Genomic DNA, 25,065 nt, shown 5'->3' on the forward strand with positions numbered 1-25,065 from the left:
ATAAAAAAGATGCTGAGCCTCTAGAAAGAGTACAGAGAAGAACAACAAAGATGATCAGGGGACTGGAAGCTAAAACATATAAGGAACAGTTGCTGGAATTGGGTACGTTTAGTTTAACAAAGAGAAGGACGAGGGGAGACATGATAGCAGTGTTCCAATATCTCAGGGGCTGCCACAAAGAAGAGGGAGTCAAGCTATTCTCCAAAGCGCCTGAAGGCAGGACAAGAAGCAACGGATGGAAACTAATCAAGGAGAGAAGCAACCTAGAACTACAGTAAGGAGAAACTTCTTGACAGTTAGAACAATTAACCAGTGGAACAACATGCCTCCAGAAGTGGTGAATGCTCCAACACTGGAAGTTTTTAAGAAGAGACTGGACAGCCATTTGTCCGAAATGGTATAGGGTTTCCTGCCTGAGCAGGGGATTGGACTAGATGACCTCCAAGGTCCCTTCCAACTTTATCATTATTATATTACTATATCCAAAAAAGGTGCCGGAACTCTGTTCTGGGCATTCTATGACAAAAAAAAACCCCTGCATACAATATTCTAACTTAGTAATACCATATGTGGTCCTCCAACCTTTGGGTAAGCCCTTCAGAGATTCCCCAAAGGCATTGTTTCAGAAACATTACATTGTTTTCTGTGAATGTAAAAAATTGGATTCTAAATTTGAATGTGGCAGGAAAAATTACTGTATTAAATATAAAACCCCTGGCATATTAACAAGGTATATATCCTATGGTAGCCAGTAAACTATAGGTTAGAATTGTTGGATTTGGATGGCAAATGAAGCCACAAATTAGAAATATATTCTAGTTTAATATGTCTGAATCTAGCTACTCTAAAAGCAAGTCTAGCTTCTATGACTTCTGTTGGTGGCTTAAGGAATGGGGGATTTTTAGCTTGCTAGATTCTGTTTTCCAACTTGCTTTGATCCCAACCAACACAGCTATTGTTCAAGGATGTGAGATATTGTCAACATTCAGAAGGCCACTGGGTCACCATCCTTTTTACTTCCCAGCTTAAATCACTGCACTGCAACAATTGTTGTAAACTTTGTTTACTTTTGGATTTCCTTAGAAAGATGGAAAGGATTAACAAACAAGGAGAAAAAAGCCCCAATCAGAATGTAGGAATGAATAACATGAGAGGGAGGAGAGATGTAAAGAAAGGCTTCTTCATTAGCAGCCAAAAGAACAGGACTGTTTTGGAAACACTTGGAAAACAACAATCTTTTCTGAGACTCGCTTTAATTTATCCCTACAAAGAGAATCCTTTCCCTTTCATAGTTTTGCTCAAAGCTGAGAAAAAGTTACACTTGCTTCTTCCATCCTTCCATCCTAACAAATCTATTATGAATATTAAGGGCAGAATAGAAAAGGAGTTTGGGGGTTTATATACACTACATACTAATGTTTGCTGTGTTGTATAAATCAAGCCATTCTGCATTTCTTAGGTTATGGGTAAAGAAATTATAACTCAGTTTATGAAACATGTGAACATCTGTGTGGCTGCCAAGAATCAACACTGATATATAATTACAATGTGTGAATCAGATCACTGAATCAATTGATAGCAAGCAGTAAATAGCCAAATACAGAAAACGTTCTTCCTTCCCACTCAGATGATGAGTAACTTATAATTCTAAAGAGATGACCATGTGCCCTTTTGATCAAGTGCAACCCCAGTTCAAGGCTAAACTATGTATTCTTCTGCACTTGGGAGAAAAAGATCAACTTGGTTACGGTAAGTACAGAAATAGTTAATTCTTCCTCAATCTGTATCTGAACTGAATCACAGATAGATAGAAAAGACAAACCTCATTTTCACCGTGGAACTGATTTTGGCAAACAAACAAACAAACCACAAAAATCCTGAAGTGGTATTTTTGCTTATTGAAAAGCATGCCTCCAAATAAATTTCAGTTGCATGTGTTTTATTTATTCAGTCTGTGTCCTTTCTATTTATCAAGTGCTTAAACCAGCAAACAACAATCACAATAATTAAAACCATCATATCTAAAATCATTAATACTTACATTTCAACTAAAAAGTGTATTAGTTGTTTTGCCAAGGTGGACATGCTAAATGCAATTCCCAGCGCAGAACATTTCATAGCTCTTAAAATTGAAGTCTCTTACTTTTTAATTAAGTTATAGAAAATGTGGTTTATGCTACATCATCTTGGGTTTATGCGTCCAATTTATTTTACAGCTGTACATAAAAAAATATTTCCTTGCAAGACAAGAAGAATAAGAAAAGCATACTGGGGAAAATGTACATATATACATTTAACAAAATTTCGGACAAGAACTTACTTGTACCATGATGAGTTTTTTTTTCCAGTCACAATTGGAATCAGGCCACTCTTCCCCAAAGCATAACCACCAAGTGTAATTAGGACAACCGTTGTACCCTTCAATGTACCCGATCAATTCTGAGGGAAGAAAGAGAAGAGAGGGTGGGTTTTTTCCCCCCTTGTATTTGGTTACTTCACCACAGGAAAATATAATATCCACTCTCCAATTAGTGAATGCACACGGTGAGAAAGTCATGCCTCTACTACCAAGGATGCCTCAAGTTTAACAAAAAGGGAGCAGTGAAATCCCCAAAATTTAGAATCAATACACAGCTAGTCCTCAACTTACAACCATTCGTTTAGTGACCATTTGAAGTAACAGCTTATGGTCATTTTTGATACATAAGGCCATTTTGATCACATTATCAAAATGAGGGCGCCTAGTAACTGGCATGTATTTATGCATTGTCCTGGGGTTGTGTGATTCCATTTGTAATCTTACCAGCCGGTTTTTAACATGCAAAGTCAATAGGGGAAGTCAGATTCGCTTAATGATTGCACGATTCAGTTATCAATAAGTGATTCATCTAACAACTGGGGCAAAATAGGTTGTAAAATGGAGCCAAACTGCCTTGCTTCACAACAGAAATTTTGGGCTCCATTATAGTCATAAGTACCACCTATAATATACCATAAGTATACCACCTATAGTGGCCATTTTGCAAGTTTTAACTTAATGAAAACCTATGGCTTCCCATAGATAGTTGAACTATCTATGGGCCATAGATTTAGAAAAAGCATGGCAAGAACAGGGACACATTGTAAGTCAGATGTAGATAGCCTGAGTATGTCCCCTAACCAATCATAAAAATCCATAATGGCTTTCCATTATGCAAATCATAGTTGAAATGTTATGCACAAATATAGCCTGGTTGCATATCTCTGTGCATAGAAAGAGGGAGAAAATGAGAAAACCCATTCTCACATAACACATTAACTTCATTAAAATGTACAACATTTAGCTCCATCAAAAAAAAATTTCAGATGTTTAAGCTGGTTTCAAAAAGAGTTGTAACACTTGTGACCATACTGCAAATCTACAGTGGATCATGGAAAAATCTTAAGATATCAAAAGATCATCTATATCTGCTTTATTACTATAAGAAAGTCTTCAATTGTATTGATCACAGCAAGCTGTGGAGAGCCCTAAAAGACCTGAGAATGACAACACATCTGGCCAAGTTGGTGCAGTCACTGTTCCCAATTCAGAAAGCCACTGTATGGAAATCCTGATTGTTTTAAGGTAGAGAATGGAACGCAACAAGATTGTATTCTTTTGGATTTCTTATTCAACCTGTATACTAAAGTGATCATGAAGAAGCTGAAAGTTGAAGAATCTAAAATTTGAATAAAGATTGGAGGAACATCAATAATCTTCAATATGTTGATGGCACAACTATCAGGAATCAAAGAAAGCCTGAAACATTTGATCAAAAGATTAAAGATAAAAGCAAGACTCTTCCTGAACATCAAAAAGACCAAGCTTATGACCACTGTGAGGAATGGAAATTTCAAAATAACAATGGATGGTAAAGAGATTGAATATGTACAAGAATTCACTTTCATAGGATTGCAGATCAATCAAAGCAGGGAATACAGCTCAAAAATAAAGCATCAAATCACACTGGGTCACACAACAATGGTGAGTGTGTGTCAAGTATGGAAAAGCAAGAACATCAGCTTGATAACCGAATGCAGATTAGTCTACTTAAAAAAATTGGACCATGAAAACAACTAGACAAAAGAAAAAATTATTTGAGTTGTGTTAGAAAAAGTTCCTGCACATTCCTTGGACAGCAAAGGTGACAAACAAGAAGGTACTGGAATGTATAAAACCAGACATCTCATTGGAAAATCACAAAATTCCATATTTTGGCCATATAGTATCATGCAATCAAATTAACCAGAAAAGGGCTGTTATGCTTAGAGTTGTCAGTGGTAAAAGAAAACAAGGCCACCAAAACACAGTAGCCAAGACCCTATCAAAACCAGCACCTGCCAGAGAATAAAATAACTGAAAGCTATACAAAACTGAAAAATGTGGAGAATGCTGATCTATAGAATCGCCAAGAATCAGACATGAATGTACAGAAAGTATAATTACATTATAGGGTCTACAGTTTGTAGATTGTAGATATGGGATGAATCAACATGAGGTTTTTATTCTTAGAGCATTACAGTTTACATTGTGTTTTGTTAACCTGGGCTTAATGTTTTGAAATGTTGTATGAACTCAGCCCTTGAATTCTGCACCTGGCACATTTTTGCTAAAAGAATGGGATTCTTGGCTGCAAAAGACTTCTATATATAGAAACTATTAATAACAAAAGCAGTGGTTTCCAATCCAACATTCATAAAGGCTTTGTTGTTTTATTAGGACAGGGATGGGGAAACTGTGGACCTTTCATTTCAACAATATCTCATAGCATACCTAATACTTAAGACAGATGGAAGCTATTATCCCAACATCTGGATGGAATCTCAGCTACAAATGAAATTAGGGACTTTCTGCTTTCAAAAGAAGCAGATAATGATAATTGGGGCCTGAAAGTTTAGGAAAAGATAAGGAAATATATGGCCAATCAATTGCACGTGCTTTTCTATCCTTACCTTTGCTTAAAGGGATCCAGTAAAGGTAGTCCTCGACTTATGACCAAAACAGAGAACAGAATATCTGTTATTAAGTAAGATTGTTATTAAGTGAATTGCACCCAATTTTATGACCTCTTTTGCCATGGCTGTTAAGCAAATGATTGCAGTTGTTAAATGGTCATTAAGCTCCCCCCCATTGACTTTGCTTGCTGGAAGCCAACTGGGAAGGTCACAAATGACAGTTCAGATGACCCCAGGACACTGCAACTGTTGTAAATTCATTCCAGTTGCCAAGCACCTGAATTCTGATTACATGACTGTGCAGATGCATTGTTGAAAGTGCAAAGATTGGTAAGTCACTTTTTTCAGTGCCATTGTAACTTTGAATGGTCACTAAATGAATGATTTTAAGTCAAGGATTATCTGTCGTGATTTTAAATTCAGTCTTATGAAAGTTTGGGATGGATTGCACTGGAAAACGTGTAATTTTTAAGAGAGGGAGGGAAACCTGAAGTAGATTTGGAAGCCTTCTAACAACTATATACAGCTCAGGGGTGGCATCTATACCAAATACTTGCAGAAGGCTGCCTGACTAAATTTCTGGCAACTCAAGTTAAAAAAAGATGAAAAACACCAAAAAAACAAATACTGCATGAATACTGAATGAAACTCATAGCTTGACTCTATAAGCATCAATATTGAGTCTTCAAAGAGGATCCTAAGAGTCAAGAATGCTCTTCTTCATTCCCAAAACCAAGTTTTTTTCATTATGCACTTTCCTCTTTTTTATTGGACAAGAATCAAAGTGACCAAATGTTCATTTGATCCATGGTTTTTTGAATAGAGAAGACGCTTCCTTGTAACCTATTATTTAGGCAGAATGTTTTTCTTCTAAGCTGATTTCCCTGTTTGGTTGCAGGAGGACAGCAGAAGTGACCTGTTCTAAACCTGTCATACCACTGCAATCTCAATCTTGGACTGCTATCTGAGCAACATGGATTATATGCCATCAAGTCTGGATTTACTCTTAAAAACTACACAAACCACTCCAGGACAAGCTGCATATATTATATTATATATTATATACATTAATGGGTGCATACCAGGCTCTCTTTTAGTAGCAAAAGCTCAATGAAGCCTTGTTTAGTGGTTATTTTAGAGTAGAATTAACATACATCTGAACAAGCGTTCTTAGGAGTTGGGTTAAAAACCGCCAGCATACCTGATATGAAAACCTGCAGATTGAAGATGGGAGCAAACTGTTCCTTCAGTAGATTTCCATGCAGTATCCCATCTCCCGGAATTTCAGATTGGCTCCAATAGACATGGCAAACACCTTTGCGCATGCCACACAGTTGGTTTCCCATGATACGGAGAAGCACACCTGGAGCCACTCCTTTGAGAAGGCGAAGAGTGTAATCTGCTTGCAGTTTATCGCTCAAAGTGGTGGGGTCAGGCAATGAGACATCTTCCAAATCAGGATAATTGCCAGGGACACCAGGAGGCACAAAGCACAGGCCTTGTGAATTCACTTTACTGATCAATTTGTGTAAGACCTGACGACCCCGATAAAAAGTCCGAACCTCAAAATCTGTCTCTAAAAAGAAGGAAATCCAAATTCTCAGAGTAGAGACAGTACTTTTTAATTAGTTCACACACACACAAAACTTCTACTACTGTAAACTACTACTAATACAGTACATTAATGCCAAGGAATCTGTGACTCTGAATTACAACTTCCAGCACTCTTCAGTACTGGCTATGCTGATTGGTTAGTTCAGCCACATCTATAGGGCCATAGATTTTCCAGTTTCTTAAGATGCCAAGATGGCATCGGACCTGGATATCTCCGAGACCGCCTTCTGCCGCAGGTTACCTCCCATCGGCCAGTACGCTCCCACAGAGTGGGTCTCCTCAGGGTGCCGTCAGCCAGACAGTGCCGGCTGGCGACCCCCAGGGGGAGGGCCTTCTCGGTGGGAGCCCCCACCCTCTGGAACGAACTACCCCCAGAGATCCGGGTGATCCCNTAGCGGGGTTTTTTAAGGGCAATTTTAAGGGTAATTTTAATGATTGGCCTTCTTAAATATTTCCTATTAATTCGGTTTTTAATATAGATATTATTGTATTATTGTATTGTGGTTTTTATGAGGCTGTTAGCCGCCCTGAGTCCTATGAGGAGAAGGGCGGGGTACAAATTAAATTATTATTATTATTATTATTATTATTCTCTTACCAAGTTTTTCACTACTATCCTGCAGGAGGACTTCTTATTTCCTCTAGATTCAGAAACTTACCAAATGGAGTTGTTATCAGTTGTTCCAATGGTGAGATCATGGCAATGGGTGGATACAATTCTAAATTGGATGAAGGTGGGCTTCCACAGGAAATTATATTTTCTGGCGCTATTCCTGAATATGGAACTTTACATATGGAACAAAAAATATATATATTAAGAAACTAAAACTGGTGGGTTTATAACTACATTCATTCAAGGAACTAAAATGTGGATATATGGAAATGGAAGAACAACTATTTCCACATCATTATTTGGGCAGGTTATCTCCCCAACTTCCCCATTATCTAAGGTCTTGTCTTAATATAAATTCTGTATCAGTTTGTCCATTCTAAGCATTTCATGAAGTGAACTGCAGTTCATGACAGGTTACACTTTTTAATATATTTTGGATCAGGATTAAATTAAATCAGGATCCTTCTGATTTAATGGGTGTAGGATTCAAATCTTGAGAGAGCAAGCAGATTTTGATCTAGTGGAATTGAAGCTTGAAAGTTTTTGTTCTCCATCATGGGCAGAATTTGGTATCTGGAATGGAACTTACTTAGAAAAGATTATATTCCATTCCATTATAAAGGCTTAGATTTAAAAGAAAACATTTTTAAAATATTCAATTAAAATAAAGCTGAGAACTCTACTTTTTCTAATAGATCAATCTCATTCTTCTGAACATTTTTAGAAGGAAAAAAACCCCACTGTAGTTTAGCCAAAAGGCAGAAAGCAAGTTGGACAATTGCTATTAAGTTTTTAAATAGTATTTCTCTGCATCATTGTATAGGTAGCCCTCGACTTACAACCACAATTGAGCCCAAAATTTCTGTTGCTAAGTGAGACATTTGTTAACTGAATTTTCCCCATTTTTCAACCTTTCTTGCTACAGTTGTTAAGTGAACCACAGCACTTGTTAAATTAGTAACATAGTTATTAAGTGAATCTGGCTTCCCCATTGACTTAGTTTGTCAGAAGGTCACAAAAGGTGACCACATGACCCTGGGACAATCATAAATATGAGTCAGTGGCTAAGCGTCCAAATTCTGATCAGTGACCATGGGTATTCTACAACGGTCGTAAGTGTGAAAATGGTCATAAATCACATATTTCAGTCACTAAATGAACTGTTGTAAGTCGAGGTCTATCTGTACTACAGTGTACTAGATCTTCATCTTCCAACAATGCTCTTTCAGAACATTTCAATTCTTAAACTTGTTCTTGTCCTTCTTCCAAATGTCATTCATGTTTCTCAGTAATTTAGAAAACAAGAACTCTTTATATTATGTGAAAGTGAAGACTTATGCATCCAATCATTATTCCTCTTAAAAGAGGAATTCTTTCTATTCCATATTATTATTTTCTTTCTACAATATCTAGATTGGCACATGATGTTTAGATGATAAGGTCTTGGTTCACACAGCATTAAAGCATAAATATAGTTTTCAAAGCTCAAGAATGAGTTTATTGTCTATGAAACAGTATGGTTCATTTGGCTTTAGGTTGCTGCTCTGTGTGAATGGAACTCCTTTGACCACAAGACAACCAAGAATTTTCCCTAGATTAAGAAAGCTTACCAAATTCATTAGTTCCATCAGTTTGTTCCAATAGAGCCATTGGTGATATAGAACTAACCGGATCTAATTTGGACGGAGATAGAGTTTGATACCACATTAGATAGTCTTCTCCGAGGGCCAAGAGTGAAGTATTGTAGAAGACAAAGAGACATAACAAAAACTTAATACTGAAACAAGGAACAATTTGGACTTTTTCAAAATATAAAATAACTTCATCTCCCCCCTTTTGACCATTTATTCCTCAAAATGTCGCCAATCTTTTGATCGCTAACATTTTATTTTAAAGACATTCAAGAACAAGACTAAAAATGGAGAAAAACAAAAAATTGAGCTGTACAAATTTTAAACATTAAATAAGAATTTACAACATGCTAAGGAAAAAAGAATATTTGTTATTCTACTAACATTTCATTGGTACAGTATACTGTATAAAGATTATTTTACATTACTTTAACATTATAATTAAAATCAAGTCAGAAATTAAGAAAAACAGCCAATATAAGGATTATTAGTCAAAATAATGATTTTACAACCTGTCTCGTCATAGTTGTTAAGTTAATAGCAACGTTGTCAAGTGAATCTGGTTTCCCCATTGGCTTTGCTGGTCAGAAGGTCACAAAAGGTGATCACGTGACCCAGGGACACTGCAACCCGTCATAAATATGAGCCAGTTGCCAAATGCCCAAATTTTAATCAGGTGACCCTGGGGATGCTGCAATAGTCATAAGTGTGAAAAATGGTCCTAAGTCATTTTTCTGAAACTTTGAATGGTTACTAAACAAATTATTGTAAGTCAAGGGCTAATCTGAAGCAGTCTGAAGTTTATTTTATATTGTAGAGCTTTGAAATCTTATGTTAATAGAATCCCAAATGCTGGATACAATATAGCAGAAATCTATTTGCAAAATTATAATTCATGTCATGTTAATTTAATGTCATGCATTAAATATGAAGTTATTTTGACATTAATGCATACACTTAAAAACCTTTGGTTTGTCTGGAAATGACTCAGTTCCTTCTTTGGTGGTTTGTCTGTCCACCAAAGAAGGAACTGAGTCATTTCCACTAAGTTCCAGTGGAAAATATAAAATATACTAAAGCCAATCCAGTATTTTTTCTAGGAATGCAAAGGTTATATATACTGGTGAGAAAGAAAAGTTAGTATTTAAAATTTGTTTCATTTTTTGGGTGAATAATCTGCCAAAATTGCTGGGCTTTATGACACTACTTTCAAATATGAAAGAATTCTCCAACCTGATTATTAAATTTTTAACTTTTTTTAACCTTAATGTTATTTATTTTAGCTATCAACTTAGGAGTAAAATACCAATAAAAAATCTTGTACTAATTTTCTAAGTAAATTTGTCTTCCATTGATGTTCCCATTTTTGCCTTTTAATTTAGATTCTGCATGCTTTTAAACATAGAGGTACAATGTTTAACTTATTCTGTTTCTCAATTACATTTCAGTGTCTATTTTATATATATGCCTCAACAGATGTTCTATATTTATTTTACAAGCATTTCAAAATGTTGTCAGGTCTCTACATGTTCCACTTGGCTTTTATAATTTTTAAAAAAAACTGTATTAACTTTTTTGGATTGTATTGAAATCAATGAAGGAGAATCTCAGAAGATTTCATTTTTGTTTTATTAAAGGTTGTATTCTGCAATCTTTACAAATGATATTTGCACTTATTGTGTTGACCATCATGAAAATAAATATTTAATATGATCCTTTTGATTCCTATTACTCACCATTATCAGAATTGGAACGATCCACGGAACTCTCCTGTGTTTCACCCTATAGAACAGGATGAAAGATCAGAAAAAGCATCTAGTCTTGGCATGTTCGACCTATTGGCTTGCCTGATCTACACTGAATGAAGAGGAATTGCCACGGGCTGTTTATAAAATATATAATGTAGTTAATACATACAAATGCACATAATAATGTGAAAAGTTTATAATCTTATGAGGCTGCATTACTGGCTCTCCAGGATCACATGCCGCCCATGAGCCATGAATTGGACACACCTGATCTGGTGGTCTCTTGCCCTCCCTTCTCCATTCAGAGTGATATCCAACTCCCAAGTTCTTTTTTTCATTTTCATTTGACCATTCCAGCATGTAAGCTACAAAATGTAGCATATATCAATAAGCACTGCCACCTAGTGTTAAGCACACAAAACACAAAGAAAGGCTTTTGAAAAGCTTTTGAAAACAAGGGAGAAAGTGGTGCTGAGTTAAATCTTTAAAGATATAAGAAGATACTACAACTTCATTCTGCCAGGGGACAACATGCTATACTGAGTGTTTGGAAAGCTCCAGCAAAAGAAGGGAATCTGACTATCGGGTGGGATAGAGAAGAACTGACCTGACTAAATGATGAACTTGATCCCCGTGACCTTCTACTTTCAGCTGGAATCAATGGGGCATCATTGATCTCTTCAATTGGATTATTTAACTCTATATAAGAAAATAACAAACAAATATTCTTTCATTCTGATCCACAATTCTCCCTTCTTTAAATTATACTGTCCTCGGTAGCTGCCAAGCTTTCTGAAGTTAATTCCTTACTGGCAATATTAAGGTTGATTTTATAGACTTTGTGAGGATCTTCAGAGTCAGTACTATTATTCTCCACCATCTCAATACCATCTTTTCGGTTCAGAGCAGAGCGGAAGTTCCTCTTCCAATCTGAAGGGGTTCGAGGATCCGATTCTGGGTTGTAAAGGTGTCTAACAATGGCCCAATCCTAGGCAGAAAGGCATTAGGTAGGTAAAACCAGCACAGTATATTCTGCAATTGCCATGCTTGGCTTCTCTTCCTCCATGCTCCCCATCAAACTAGCATATGACTGAATTCATCCAATACACCAAAATCTGCTTGGTTTCTGTCTTGACTTGGTTCATTTTGTGAACCCAGCCATTACAGTTTATAAGGCATGGTTTATGGCTTAGCGTGCTGGGGAAACCAAGTCATATGATCTAGGAAAGTTTATGCAGCAACGAGTTTCTTAATTTTTAACAGACCATAATAATCTTTGTAGTTTTTGATGAAAAAAACCACTATTTTCTATTTTAGCCATTTTCAGGGATTGTCCTCTGAAAGTGGCTAAAATATATGGCTCAGTAATCAAATGCCTAGACAGATATCTAGAAGTGTAGAGAATAAGGGAAAAGGCCTTGATGGAGATAAGATCAAGTCCACAAGAAGCAGATAATATTAGGAAGCAGCTCAGACAAACACTTCCCTAATTCACTGAACCATAAATAAGAAGGAAGTACAACATAATCAGACTTGTAAGATTCTGTTATAGCCAGTTTCAATAAAAGTAGTTTTAGCCTTCCTGTGAAATTGATTTCTTGTTCAGGTTTAAGTGGGGCTGGCAAAGGGAGACAGGTGACTAGTAGAAGCCACTATGGTATCAATGAGCCATGACACCAATGTGCAGAAAGTGCTGATTATATCATGGTGGCGCAGTGATTAGAATGCAGTATTGCAGGCTGACTGTGCCAACTGCCAGGAGTTCAAGTCTGACCGGCTCAAGCCTTCCATTCTTCTGGGGTCAGTAAAATGAGGACTCAGATTGTTGTATGCTGACTCTGTAAACCGCGTAGAGAGGGCTGTGAAGCACTGTGAAGTAGTATATAAGTCTAAGTGCTATTGCTATTATTACTCATGATGACACAGTCACTTATTTGCCCTTGGGGATCTCAAAATTTGTACGATGACAAGCATAGCATAGTGATAGAAGTTCTGCTCCTATTGTGCTTGCATTGCATGCCTATACAGATGTGTAGTTTTAAACTCCCAGAATTCCTCAGCCAGTATATTCCTGTGACTTGAGAAAAACTGCTCTAGCAAATGAACACTTAACCTTTTGGAAGCCAAGAGCATCTCTTGTAAACAAGACAAAAGCATAATGAAACTTAAATTTAATTGATTTTATTTCTCTCCAGTCATAGTTTGAATTATTTCTCCTTTCTATCACAATAAAAGGCACTGGGTGGCTCAGATGTGCACCTCTGTCACAATGCAACATTTTCTCCTTGATGCCCTCTAAGCATGGTATCATAGGTACTAAACTACTTCTGATCTTGCCCATTTTGATTAAGGAATTATGGGAGTCCCATATTGGAAAGAATACTTTAGGGATACAGCAACAACTACCAAGGGGCCCCAAAGACGTATCAATTTCATCTACTGATTAAAGGACTAGGACCAGGAAAACCTGAGTACTGCTCCATCCTTAAGCATGGAAGTAGCTGGGTGAGTTTGGGCCAGTCATTTTCTCTCAGACCTGGGATTCCTGATCTGGTCAACCTTATAGAACTGACATATCTGTCCATGTAACCAGTAGGAGTCCAGACCGACTCAAAGCCCACCACCACCACAAGCTCATAATATAGAGGCTGAATAATTCAGAGAACCATCAGAAAAAAATGGACTTGCCATCAACAATTGAAGAAAGACAGTTTGGTCTAGTGGTTAAGGCACCAGGCTAGAAAGCAAGAGACCATGAGTTCAAATTTTGCCTTAGCCATGAAAGTCAGCTGGGTGACCTTGAGTCAGTCACTTTTCCTGAGCCCAACTCACCTTATGAGCCAACAATGTGCTTACAGGTGCCCAAAAAGTCAATGCAGTCCTAGGTTGCATCCATAAAGTAATAGCATCAAGATCAAGAGAAGTGACAGTACTGTTTTATCCAGCAATAGTGGGTCACATATGGAATACTGCATCTAGTTATGGTCACCATGATACAAAAAAACATGTTGATACTCTGAGAAGTGTGCAGAGAATAGCAACAAGGATGATAAAGACTCGGGAGAAATCAATTGATGAACAACTGAAAGAGTTAAGTATGTCTAGCCTATGGAAGAAAAGGATTAGGAGGGAAATGATAACTATCTCCCAATACTTTGAGGAGATGTCACAAAGAAGGGGTTGACTTATTCTCCAAAGCACCAGAATGAGGACAAGAAGTGACAGATGGGAATCTTGTTAAAGATGTAGAGAATTTTTCTGACAAGAACAATTAATCATCTCTTTCACATAGGATGTGACACACATCCAACAGGGGAAGAAAACCCTGCTAGCTTACCTCAAAGATCTGAAAATCCATTGGGTTATTGTTTTGCCGTGAGGCATGCTTCCATGGCACTCGGAAAAGTGTTTTTTCTGAGTTGAGCCAAGACACACCTGGATATCGCTGGCTATCCAACTGCTCTATCAGCCAGGGCACAATGAGAGGTTTCTGAGTTCCCATTGGGGATATACAGATATGGTGTCAGTTTAAATCTGTGGGGAAAGAACAGAACATTAACACAGTGCACTGGGGAAGTGTGGAAGAAATGCTTTTCATGCATGGAGAGAACCTTTTCTTATCCTAAGGTCCTTGGTAGGCCTCTGAGGTTGGTGGTTTTCATACAGATATTTCATTACCAACTATATAACATCATCAGGGCTGTGTACAGATGTGCACTGATGATGTTACCTATTATGGTAATGAAATGGCTGCAACCCCCCCCCCACCAAATTCAGAGAACATCAAGGACCCCACAGTTCAACCCTGAGATACAATTCTCTTCTATTGTTTGCAACCCCCTTGCCATCCACAACTACTTCCCCAATCTGCAGCTGTGCAGATAACTGAACCTTCTAAAATTTCCTTGTCACCAGGGACAAAGTCCAAACACATGGAGGATAATTGCTTGATAAAAGCTCTAAGCAGCAGCGAATTTAGGCTGCTCCCCTATTTTTAAACAAGACGCTGATCCTCCTGCAATAATCTTTTCTCATGCACAACATATTTTGGACATCTGAACAATCAACTGTCTCATCCATAGCTCCACTCTCTCTAAATAAAAAAAGATGGAATAGTTGCACAAACCTTTTGGCAACCTTCAGCCGCTTCCCGTCTGGAAGTGTGCAGAGTAGGATTTACTTCGCAATAAAGTTCGGGTTTATTCTGTAAATTTTGGAAATACCGCAAAGAGGAACTGTTATTTGGTGGGCCTCGCGTATTTTGATTTCAGATCCGGAAGGCGGAGCGTAGTTGCGGGAGACTTCGGCACTTTTATCATCGCTGTAAAGATAGCTTGAGCGTCTTCCCGAACTCCGAGCCCCCCTCCCCAATCAGAGTACCTACCTCTTTCTCTACGGGATCTCTACTTCAATCGAGCGATTAAAAAAAACAGGTTACAAGGCTCCCTCTCCACCGTCACATATTTACTTTCGATTTCTTGATTCAGAAATCTTCAACTGGGCACGCCTTCTAGTCTAGTTGAATCAGAGAGGATTTTTTTTCCTCCGTACTTCTGAAGAAACCACCCATCAGGGAGGCAGTTTTGATGTTTTTTTTTTCTTTTAGGAAAGCAATATTTCGACAGCGAGAAATCTGTGATGGTAAGAATCTTAGGAAATCATGCCGATTGGAGTCGACGGAGAACTGGATAAACGTCATTTCCCGGTGCCAGTTTGGGGAAAGCTGTGAGAAATTGCTGAGGAATTTTAGAGGAGGGTGTGGGCTTCTAGAATAACCTCCAATTGTGAAAAAGGGTGCCTAACGCTGCTAATTTTCTTCCCAAAGGAATCTATCAACCAATAGCCGGGGGGAAAGTACCATCTTGCTGAAATGAGAGTCCTGGAGGAGCCTGGACCATATGCTTGCCTTCTCTGAAATCTTATAAAGAAGCCTAATGCATCTCTTTATTCCCTCTGTGTTGCTGGAGGGGTGTACATTCGGCCAAGCAGGCTGAGGCAGTGCAAGAGACAAGCCCAACACATCTAATGGGCATCAGAGTGGGCAGCTAGAAGCTGTGCATGAGCAAGGGATAATACTGGTGGGTTCCCATTCTCTTGCTCGTTTGAATGGTCTCAAAAGAACAGCTACTGGCAGCCTCTATTGGGGTGCTTTCATTTTCATGAAAGACCCTCCCATCTTCAGGATTCTGCAGGAGTCATTGTAATAGAGCTGGGAACCACTTGGACAAAGCCCCTAATTATTAGTAGCGGTTCTTTATCCAAGGAAACAGCAATTTTGTTAGTTGCTTCCACCCTATTCCTCCCCCCCCCCATTACATAGTAGCTGGTATTCTTGTTAATCCTCAACTTATGATCACAATTGGGACTAGAATTTCTATTGCTAAGCAAGGCAGTTATTGTAAGTCATGCCTGATTTTACAACATTTTTTGTCACTGTTGTTAAGCAAATCTGGCCTCCCTCATTGACTTTGCTTGTCAGAAGCTCGCTGGGAAGATCACAAATGATTATACGATCCAGAACACTGCAACCATTGTAAATACATGCAGGTTGCCAGGCGCCTGAATTTTGATTATATGTCCATGAGGATGCCATGACGGTCTTAAGAGCGAGGACTGGTTGTACGTCACTTTTTGTCAGTACTGTTGTCATTTCGGTTATAACTGAATTGTAAGGCTAAACAATATGAATCCAGACACTTTGTTTTGTAAACCCTCATTAATGGTTTAGCGTTTTTGTGAACCTTATCAGTTGTAAATGTCTATGGAGATTCTCAGTCCAGTTGTTTTTTGAAAAGCATCTTTGGGACCTGCGAACTGCATTTTATTCAGAAAAAAATTGTTAAGCAAAATAGTGTTTTGTGAGATTACAGGCACTGGGCTTCATGCATCAGATTAAGCCATAATATATTTAATATGCGCTTGAGGATTAAGCCATAATATATTTAATATGCGCTTGAGGATTAAGCCATAATATATTTAATATGCGCTTGAGGTTACTGTGTTAACTCAGTTATGTTTATGTCTTTGTATCATGTTTGAAACTGTCCAGTTCGTTTAGTGACCATTCAGAGTTACAACAGCACTGAAAAAAAGTGACATGACCAGTTTTCACACTTACGACCGTTGTAGCATTCCCCAAGGTCATGTGATCAAAATTCAGAAGCTTGGCAATTAACTCATATTTATGAAGGTTGCATGTCCTGGTTTCACATGATCCCCTTTTGCGACCTTCTGACAAGCAAGTGGGGAAGCCAGATTCACTTAACAACAATTTGACTAACAACTGCGTTGATTCATTTAACAACTGTGGCAATAAAGGTTGTAAAATGGGGCAAACTCACATAACAAGTTAACAAATTTAGCAACAGAAATTTTGGGTTCAATTGTGCTCATAAATCGAGGACTACCTGTATTAGTAAAATCAATGCAGTGTGTGAACTCACAAGTGAGACAGAGCGACTCAGCAGCAAAAATGTCAACATCTTTTACTCACTGGCTCCTGATGGACTCTATTACTCATTCTTGCTCAAAGTCAGAGAGTGAGTGTCCAGGTAGAATAGTTTAATCCAACCTTGTGGTTTTTAGATGTGCTCTACTAATATACCCATCGTTCTTACCAGATTTTCTGTTTAAAAATCTAGGAACTGAAGCAATATAGAAAAATATCAACCTCAAGAGTGGTACATAGACTTCTGTGGACACCCTAATGTATAAACATGTCAGAAGTCACCAGCCAGTGGGAGCTGTCTACTCATCACAAAATGAGTTTAGACATCTCTCAATATTTACTCAAGCTTTGCTTGCTGCAGTGATTGTGTAAGCACACTGTATGCTTTGATGATATTCAGGCTCCTCCTTTTTTCTGCACATGCATAATATGCTTTTTTAAAAACTGTGATCCCTGTTTCAACTTGAGAAATACTGATTTAGTGATTTGTGTGAACATATAGTAGCCATCTAAAAGCCCAGTGCTGAGCCACAGCCCGTTCGGAACCAGGCTGCGGAAGTGGTGAGCAAGTGCGTGCCCGAAGCTGCATTTGTGAAAGCAGCACATGTGTGTGTGCACAAAACCATCCCCTCTCACCCCCACCCCGCTGCAGCCATCGCCAACACCTCTGTGGTCCACTGAGCTGGGATGGGTGGGGACTGCTACTATAGAAGAATACAGCTGATGAGCAAATAAAAATACTAGCAATTATATTCACAATTAATGCTGAAAGTAAATTATGTTTTCACAACAGGTAAATCATTATTTACTCATGATTTATAGAATTAATTCCCCTATTCACAGATTCAGCTTGCATTTATATAGTATGCTTAACTTAGTTACAGGTAAGTAAGGCAGGCAACTACAATTGGCATCAGAATTTCTATTAAGCAGTACAATTGTTACGTGAGTCATGCCTGATTTTATGATTTTTTTTGCCATGGTTGTTAAGTGAATCACTGCAGTTGTTAAGTGAATCATAAAGTCATTATGTTTCCCCCATTGACTTTGCTTGTCTGAAGACAGCTGGGATGCTTGCAAAGGGAGATCACATTAACTCTGGGACACTGCAACTGTCATAAATACATGCTGGTTGCCAAGTGCCTGAATTTTGATCACGTGACTGTGGGAATGCTGCAATGTTCGTAAGCATGAGGACCAGTTGTAAGTCACTTTTTTCAGTGATGCTGTAATTTCAAATAGTCACTAAATGAATGGTTATAAGTCAAGGGTTATTTTATTGTAATATTCTGAATGTATACAATATAATGAGCCACAGTTAAATAAATGAACTAATTTCATACATCACTTTAAGTTTCAAGAAACTCCAATGCTCTGAGAGAAATTGCTATGAGAAAGTTGAGATAGTAGCTCATATTTTCCTTCTAAGCAGCTTCTATAAAGGTGGCCATAATTTTAGAGTATATCTTCAATCACCAAGGGTCATCTATTCTAATCCATACTTGTTACTAAAGAATAAGTGTGTTTTGCAGGTAACAAGTTCCATTTGCCACTAGGAAAGACATACTGATTATTACCAAGAATGTTTGGTTTGTGTTATGTTATGACAGAGATTGAGTCACTGGTAACTGCTGAGTCACCTTAATAAATGCTGATATGGGAACCATACTGAGGCTTAATAAAGTATGGCCTTCCACATTTATATTGACTTTCTGCAAGAACCTGAAGACTTGGCGGAGGATCATACTGGAGGTGGTTGGCTAATTAAGTTCAACACCACCCCTCACCCTCCCCATCTGTCTCACGCCCTTCTTTGCCATCTTGTCTCTATGATTGTTAATGTTTTTATCTGTTGTTTTATAATGGACATTTGTCATGTTTTTCATGCTGTAAATCTCCCAGAGACATTGGATACAAGATGGACAGATTTATTTATTTATTTATTAATAAATAAATGCCTTTAGTTCTAATAATCAACACTAATTTGATGAAACATAATTTCTCTGAAGTCGCTCATAATTTATTTACTTTTATTCCTTTTTAAAATGATTTTTTGTCATTTTATATGTCAGACACTACTTCAATTTTTGTAGAAACTACAGTACATTGGGGAATTTAGTTTTCAAATATAGGTATACCACCTTGAACTTGAGACTTCAAGACAAACTGGTTTCAACTATCCCCAAGTCCCACTTCAGGGTAAATGTGTTCACTGTGTTGCATGTATTTGCATATGTGCATTTTACGATGCCTTAGTATTGCTTGTATTAAAATCATTCTACAGGATCAAGTCAAACCTGTTCTTATTTTTCTAACTACTGCATTTCAGAGAAGACGGGTTGATTAGGAAAAGTTTCCTTTTTAAAGAAAGATAAAATGAACTAAGGTTGGAAATAAATCTATTATATGCAGGCTGCAAATATCCAGATTGTTAGTAGCAAAGGCATAAAGACATATTGAGTGCCCCTGGCATCCTGTGGTTGTCCAGATTTTTGCAGCCTATGGTAGGTCTGCTTGAAGAAAAGATATTTGCCTTTGCAAGATTAAGTAATCTTGATAGAATTGTTTTATTTTCTTGGTTATGAATGCTAACTTTCCTGGAAACTTAATAAACAATTTGATTTGAAATTAAACTTCATTGGATACTTTGAATGCTCACAGATCGGCCAGCTTTCTATTTTGGATTATGTGTGCTCATATCCCAGGTTTAGAGAGAACAAACTGAAGAAAACTATAAATTGGGCTTTTCCTATTGTCGGGAAAAGGCAACTGAAACTACTATTAGTAATATTAGTACAGTATTTCCTAAACTTTATCATACATCATTAAAGGAAATTTGTTTCATCCTGATCCCATGTTGTAAGATGGATGGGCAGGGTTATGTCACTGGGTTTTATGTATGCTTCTATCTTCAAATGTTCAGTGTTGGAGATAGTCAGGCATAAAACATATCATCTCTATTCTAACTTCAATTAATAATAACAGAAACACTAGCCATGCCATTATTATTAGAATTATGAAATTAACATCCATGGAATCTATTCTTTTCTAGAGGCTTGATTTTAGGACTCCAGCCTGCTGCCTATGTTCCTCATCTATTTATATCAGTTTCTCACTAAATAGCATGACTTATTGCCTAGTCAGACCAGCTGACTAGGTTCAAAAAGTCTAAGGAACAGTCACTCGCTGGATTATTGTGCTTACAGAGCAGGAAGTCAATCTGTTGTATGCTTTGTTTTTAAAAATATTTCTAAAGAGGGGAAGAATACTTTCAACACCAGAGCAGCTAAAAGCTTTCTTTGTCAGACATCAAGTAAAACAGATTAAGGGACAAACACTATACAAAATGTCAAAAACAATTCTCATCCAATGTCAGCCCTTCAAGGTAGTCCAGACAAGCACAAACATTTTGCATGACTGTTATGTAGGTTATGGCTCTTTCTCCTGCCTCCCAAAGTCATTTCCATATATACCATTTAACATTCAGTGGGTTTTTATAAAAATAGATGGTTGTGCCGTTTCACTCTGCAAAAGAGATTTGCCCCATAACCGAACTACTATTTTCTCTTGCCCTGTTTGCTTCAGACTTGCCTGTAGAACCAAGGAAATGCTAACTGGAAATTGTCCTGTAGTTGATATTCTTAGATTTGCTTTCAAAATTGGATGCCTGCTGTCAGGGAAGTAGCATCAAAAAGCATAGGGAGTGGGGATAAATTGGTTGTTGCCCTTCTTTCAATTGTAACAGCTCCCACTCCATTAGGAAACAATAGTGGACATGAGTGTAAGTAAATACCAGGCTGACTCTGTTTGGCTTTGACAGCGTTCTAAAAATAATTAATAAACGGAACCAGAGGGAACTTGCTTGAGGCGAATTAGAATGTGTGAGAAAGAGACACAGAGAGATTATGTTAATCCAATTTACACTGTAATTTTCTTGTGTTTCAGAAGAAACACCTGGTAGGAAACCACTGCCACTTTTGAGCAATTATGGTTAAAAGGGGCTCTGGGGAATCAGAAGATCAGTGCCATTTCTTTGTCTAATTCTGGTACCATTCCATTTTTCCTCAGTCAAAACAGTGAAAATATTATAACAGTACTTGTAAGTGGATAGTTTATAATTATACTCGCAATGTCTTCTCTATTATGGGAATGGGAGAGTACTGTTACGTTGCAAAGCAATTTAAAATTTATCATTCACATTGACCCTGATTTGATCAAAATTTACACTATCCATAAAATAATTCTTTAGTGTGCAAATTGAGTATGACAGAAAATACATAAAAATACAAGAAAAATGTAAAGAGAGTCAAATTGAACAAAATCATTCAAAATGTACCTTATATCATTCTAGGCATTCAACTAGCGAGCTCATCTCTGATCCTATAAAGAGTATAAAATCAATTTTTTTCTAGTCTAAAGACATTTGGCTTTATCTTTTATCATTTTACTAGTATTTAAAATCTTTAAACATATGAAAGTTGCTTTAGAAAGGAAAAATATTTTTTCTTAATCATAAATGAAAAAATACATTGCAAAAAAAGACAATGTTGTACAGTATCATGCAGTAAATTTGACTGTTTCATCCACTCCAATAGGAAACTTTTTCTTAGCGTTAATTTCCCTTTTTAGTATAAAGAGGACAAGTTAGTACTTATGTAAATATGTAAAAGGACACTATTTTAAAAAAAAGGGCACTTAGGGGGCTTCATTAGGCTCATGGGTGTTAGCTTGTCTACCTTAGGTTTAGAACAAAAATACCATGTTACTCAAAGTATGTAGAAATGTTACAAGTATATAGCAGCAGGGGGTGCTGATGTCCATCATTTGTTGATGACCTTGATTGTTTTATTAATGGAGAATGTTGGACTGCTCTTATGTTGCTTTTAAAGCAAATTGGATTCAGTCCACAATGACTGATTGGGGAATCATCATGATTATCTTTTCCCTTCCACTTGTGACCAAGCATCTGTGGTTTCATATCAAGAAATACTGAAGTGGTGTGATTCGCATTGTAAAATTAGGGCTCTTTTAGCATTTCAGAATCATCGATATATCAGGGCAGATATGATTTGTCAGTCACACAATATTCCTTTTTGCTTCACAAATTGTTATAGCATATAAGATGATTCCATTCAGACTCAATCTCCTTAGAACAAGCATGTCAAACTGCTGGCCCGCAGGCAGGATGCATCACAACGAAACCGTGCCCACCCCATTGCCGGCAATGGGGGAAAGTCGCGATATGTCATGTGACATCATGTGACATCATGAGTTTGACATGCCTGCCTTAGAAGAAAATAATGAAAAGCTAGTAAAGCCAAACCAAGCCAAGTTATAGGGAACATTTGGAAGGGGGAGGGCAGGCTGCAGTGAAGAGAAGTTGCAAATGAGAAGAAAGTTGTCTAGTTTTACAAGCCAAGTTATGTCTGGAGACAAAAAATAATTACCTAAGGATTTTCATTTTTAGATGAGAAGTGACAGCAGAAAAAGAAAGCAATGGCCTCAGTGGTGGGATTTAGCTGGTTCGCACCACTTCGGCAGAACCGGTAGCTAATTTTTTGTTGCCCAGGCCCAGAATGGACTTCCGGAAGCAGCATCCACACAGAGAACCAATTGTTCACATATTTGAATCCCACCACTGGATGGCCTCCAAAATTGTACAGGATCTTCAACTACATCCCACATTCCAGTACTATAATTGGGGCAAAAACAATCTTCACACATATATTTTATATGCATTCAGTAAATAGGGTTAGCAAACTCAAATTAGTTTTGGATATTTTTCCACCTATGTGTGAATTAATAATCTTTGCTCCTCAATTTAAAATTTCCAGAGGGACTAGTTGAAATATTTTGTACTTTTTTTCTTAGAAGATTGGCAATTCTGAAATGAATATATTTGTACCAGGAAGATTGGAATGAAATGATTTGGAATAAGATAATATGACACATGAAAGGGCTGAAGCACCAATATTAAAAAAGAAACATGGGTCCTTTTGGCGATCATGATATCGGTTACAAGAATACCATAGCTATTTTTCCACTGATTATCTTTGTGGGAGAGATTAGGGTTTCAGCTGCTAATCTAGTGTTAGAGACTCATGTGAATGTATGCTGTATTTTACAGCTTACTTTCTTAACAGAATAATCTATATTATTAAAAAAAAAACTAGTTATAGTGTTATAGTGATTTTAAATAATTAGGACCTCTACCCCATGTTTGTTAATTTGCTCTAGGAACCTACTTTTGTTTTTTGTTTTAAAGAAAAAAGGCAAGTTTGTTTTAGCTAGGAAAATAAAGTGAAATAGTTACACAATACTGTATGCACAAAATAATGGCCAATTCACACATCATACTATACTTTATATTTTAAGCAGTTTATTGAGAAACCAAATTAGCTGAGCTCACACATAAACTCTAAAGCAGCTTAAACATCAACGTCTGGTTCCCACCCTAAACCACAACCAAATAAATCCCATTTATAGCTTCATGTGATATGTGGAGTAAGAATGGGTATTTGGAAAGTCAATACTTCTCTTTTCAAGTAATATTTATTATGATTGGTAAAATGACATTTAGATAATATAATTTTCCAGAAAGATAAATGGGATGAAGTGGAGATTTTGGAGACTTACAAAGAAAAAGTACATAGTGTATTGTCCTTGTTTTAGGAATAATAAGTATACTTGACTAGAAAGAGTTTGAGAAACACAGAATAAATTACATATTTTGCATATATTAAAACCCATATTCAGACCTTGTCAATTCCAGATGTTTTCCTTAGCCCCTCTCACAGTTTCAACAATTTACCATCCTGATAGGGGAAAATGGGCATTATAGTAGTGTATCTGGAGAGTTAAAGGATTTTGCTTATAATGAATTTAATCAGACTCTGGGAATCAGAATAGACAAACCGGATAATTTTAGTGGAATATCTTGCTTTGGCATTAAAAAGATCTAACATTAGACTTTGATTTGGAATGTTTTGTATCTTCAGAAAGCTCCAAAATTGATAGCCTCTCACTAAATACTATCACTCCTATGCTTTAAAAAAGGCAAATTTTAATCAGTGAAGCAAGTTGTTCAGTTCCTACCTTTCTACCCGTTGAATGACTGATTGTCACAAGATTTTCAAAAAACATGGGGAAGTTCTGATATGTAGGAGGAAAAGTGCAATTTTGAAGCAGAGGAATAGCTGTTGCAAAGCACTGTAGCAACCAGGAAATAGCTACCTCTGTGGTTTTTGGTTTGGTGCTGTTTATATTGCTTTCTTTTTCATTGTTGCACTCTAGCTTTAGCATATATGGGAGACATATGTAGGAGACATTAAACTCTATTGGGAGGTCTCTTTACAATTTCATACTTCTTAGCCATTGGGTGTGCAATCTGGGAGTAATGGGAGATAAGAGTATAATATACCTGGAGAGAAGTAGATTGGGAAGGATATGTAGGGAACATGCAAAGTACAGAAGCTCTCATCTACTCGGAGGCAAAGTTCAAGGGAGTTTTCCCGCTTCTAAGTAGACGCAAAAAAGATTTTCTCTAAACCTGGCTTTCCTCAACTCGGCCGAACTGGCTGAGGGTGATAGGTAACTATAGTTGGAAAGTCCTAGGTGGGACTTTTAGAGGGAGGCTTCCCCTGCCCACCGTTCCGGTCTCAGTTCTCAGCCTATTTTTTAGTCTCATTCTCCGACCTTCGAAATCTTTCCTTTCGTCGTTATTTCAGGCTTTCGCTCTCCCCACCTCCTTCGCACATGAACGCTGAACCCCACCCCCTCGCCGCCGACCCGTCTGGCGGCGCCGTCTTCCTTCTCTCCCCTTTTGTGTGCGCGCGCGGTCGACCGCTCGCGCTGACGAGGAAGAAGGCGGAGGCGCGCGCGCGCAAAAATAAGAGTGGCTCGCCGCGCCCCTTCCCTCCTTAACTGCCACCAGCCATTGCCGGGGCGGCTTCCTGCTTACTCGCCTCCCTTCCTTTCCGTTGCTGCCTTCGCAGAACCTTCCCGAGGGCGCAGTTTTAGAGGCAGCGGTAGCAGCAG

The 25,065-nt window shown here is 37.7% G+C and overlaps 1 protein-coding gene across 1 annotated transcript in view; it reads right to left on the minus strand.

The window, feature by feature from the left end:
* Positions 1 to 15,118, minus strand: part of IRF3 (interferon regulatory factor 3) — a 17,233-nt gene extending 2,115 nt beyond the window's left edge. Inside the window, exons 1-10 of the mRNA XM_015810197.1 lie at positions 14,965 to 15,118; positions 14,707 to 14,784; positions 13,918 to 14,114; positions 11,391 to 11,568; positions 11,188 to 11,279; positions 10,569 to 10,614; positions 8,812 to 8,874; positions 7,248 to 7,373; positions 6,176 to 6,550; positions 2,321 to 2,439 (exon numbers count right to left, since the gene is read on the minus strand). Coding sequence (XP_015665683.1) covers positions 2,321 to 2,439; positions 6,176 to 6,550; positions 7,248 to 7,373; positions 8,812 to 8,874; positions 10,569 to 10,614; positions 11,188 to 11,279; positions 11,391 to 11,568; positions 13,918 to 14,082 — 1,164 coding nt within the window. The 5' untranslated portion in view covers positions 14,083 to 14,114; positions 14,707 to 14,784; positions 14,965 to 15,118. The remainder of the gene's footprint in view (positions 1 to 2,320; positions 2,440 to 6,175; positions 6,551 to 7,247; positions 7,374 to 8,811; positions 8,875 to 10,568; positions 10,615 to 11,187; positions 11,280 to 11,390; positions 11,569 to 13,917; positions 14,115 to 14,706; positions 14,785 to 14,964) is intronic.
* Between the last annotated feature and the right edge of the window lie 9,947 nt (positions 15,119 to 25,065).

This window comes from Protobothrops mucrosquamatus, unplaced genomic scaffold (genome assembly GCF_001527695.2).
Source record: "Protobothrops mucrosquamatus isolate PMUCROS unplaced genomic scaffold, P.Mucros_1.0 scaffold7, whole genome shotgun sequence".
In the NCBI taxonomy this organism is placed as follows: domain Eukaryota; kingdom Metazoa; phylum Chordata; class Lepidosauria; order Squamata; family Viperidae; genus Protobothrops; species Protobothrops mucrosquamatus.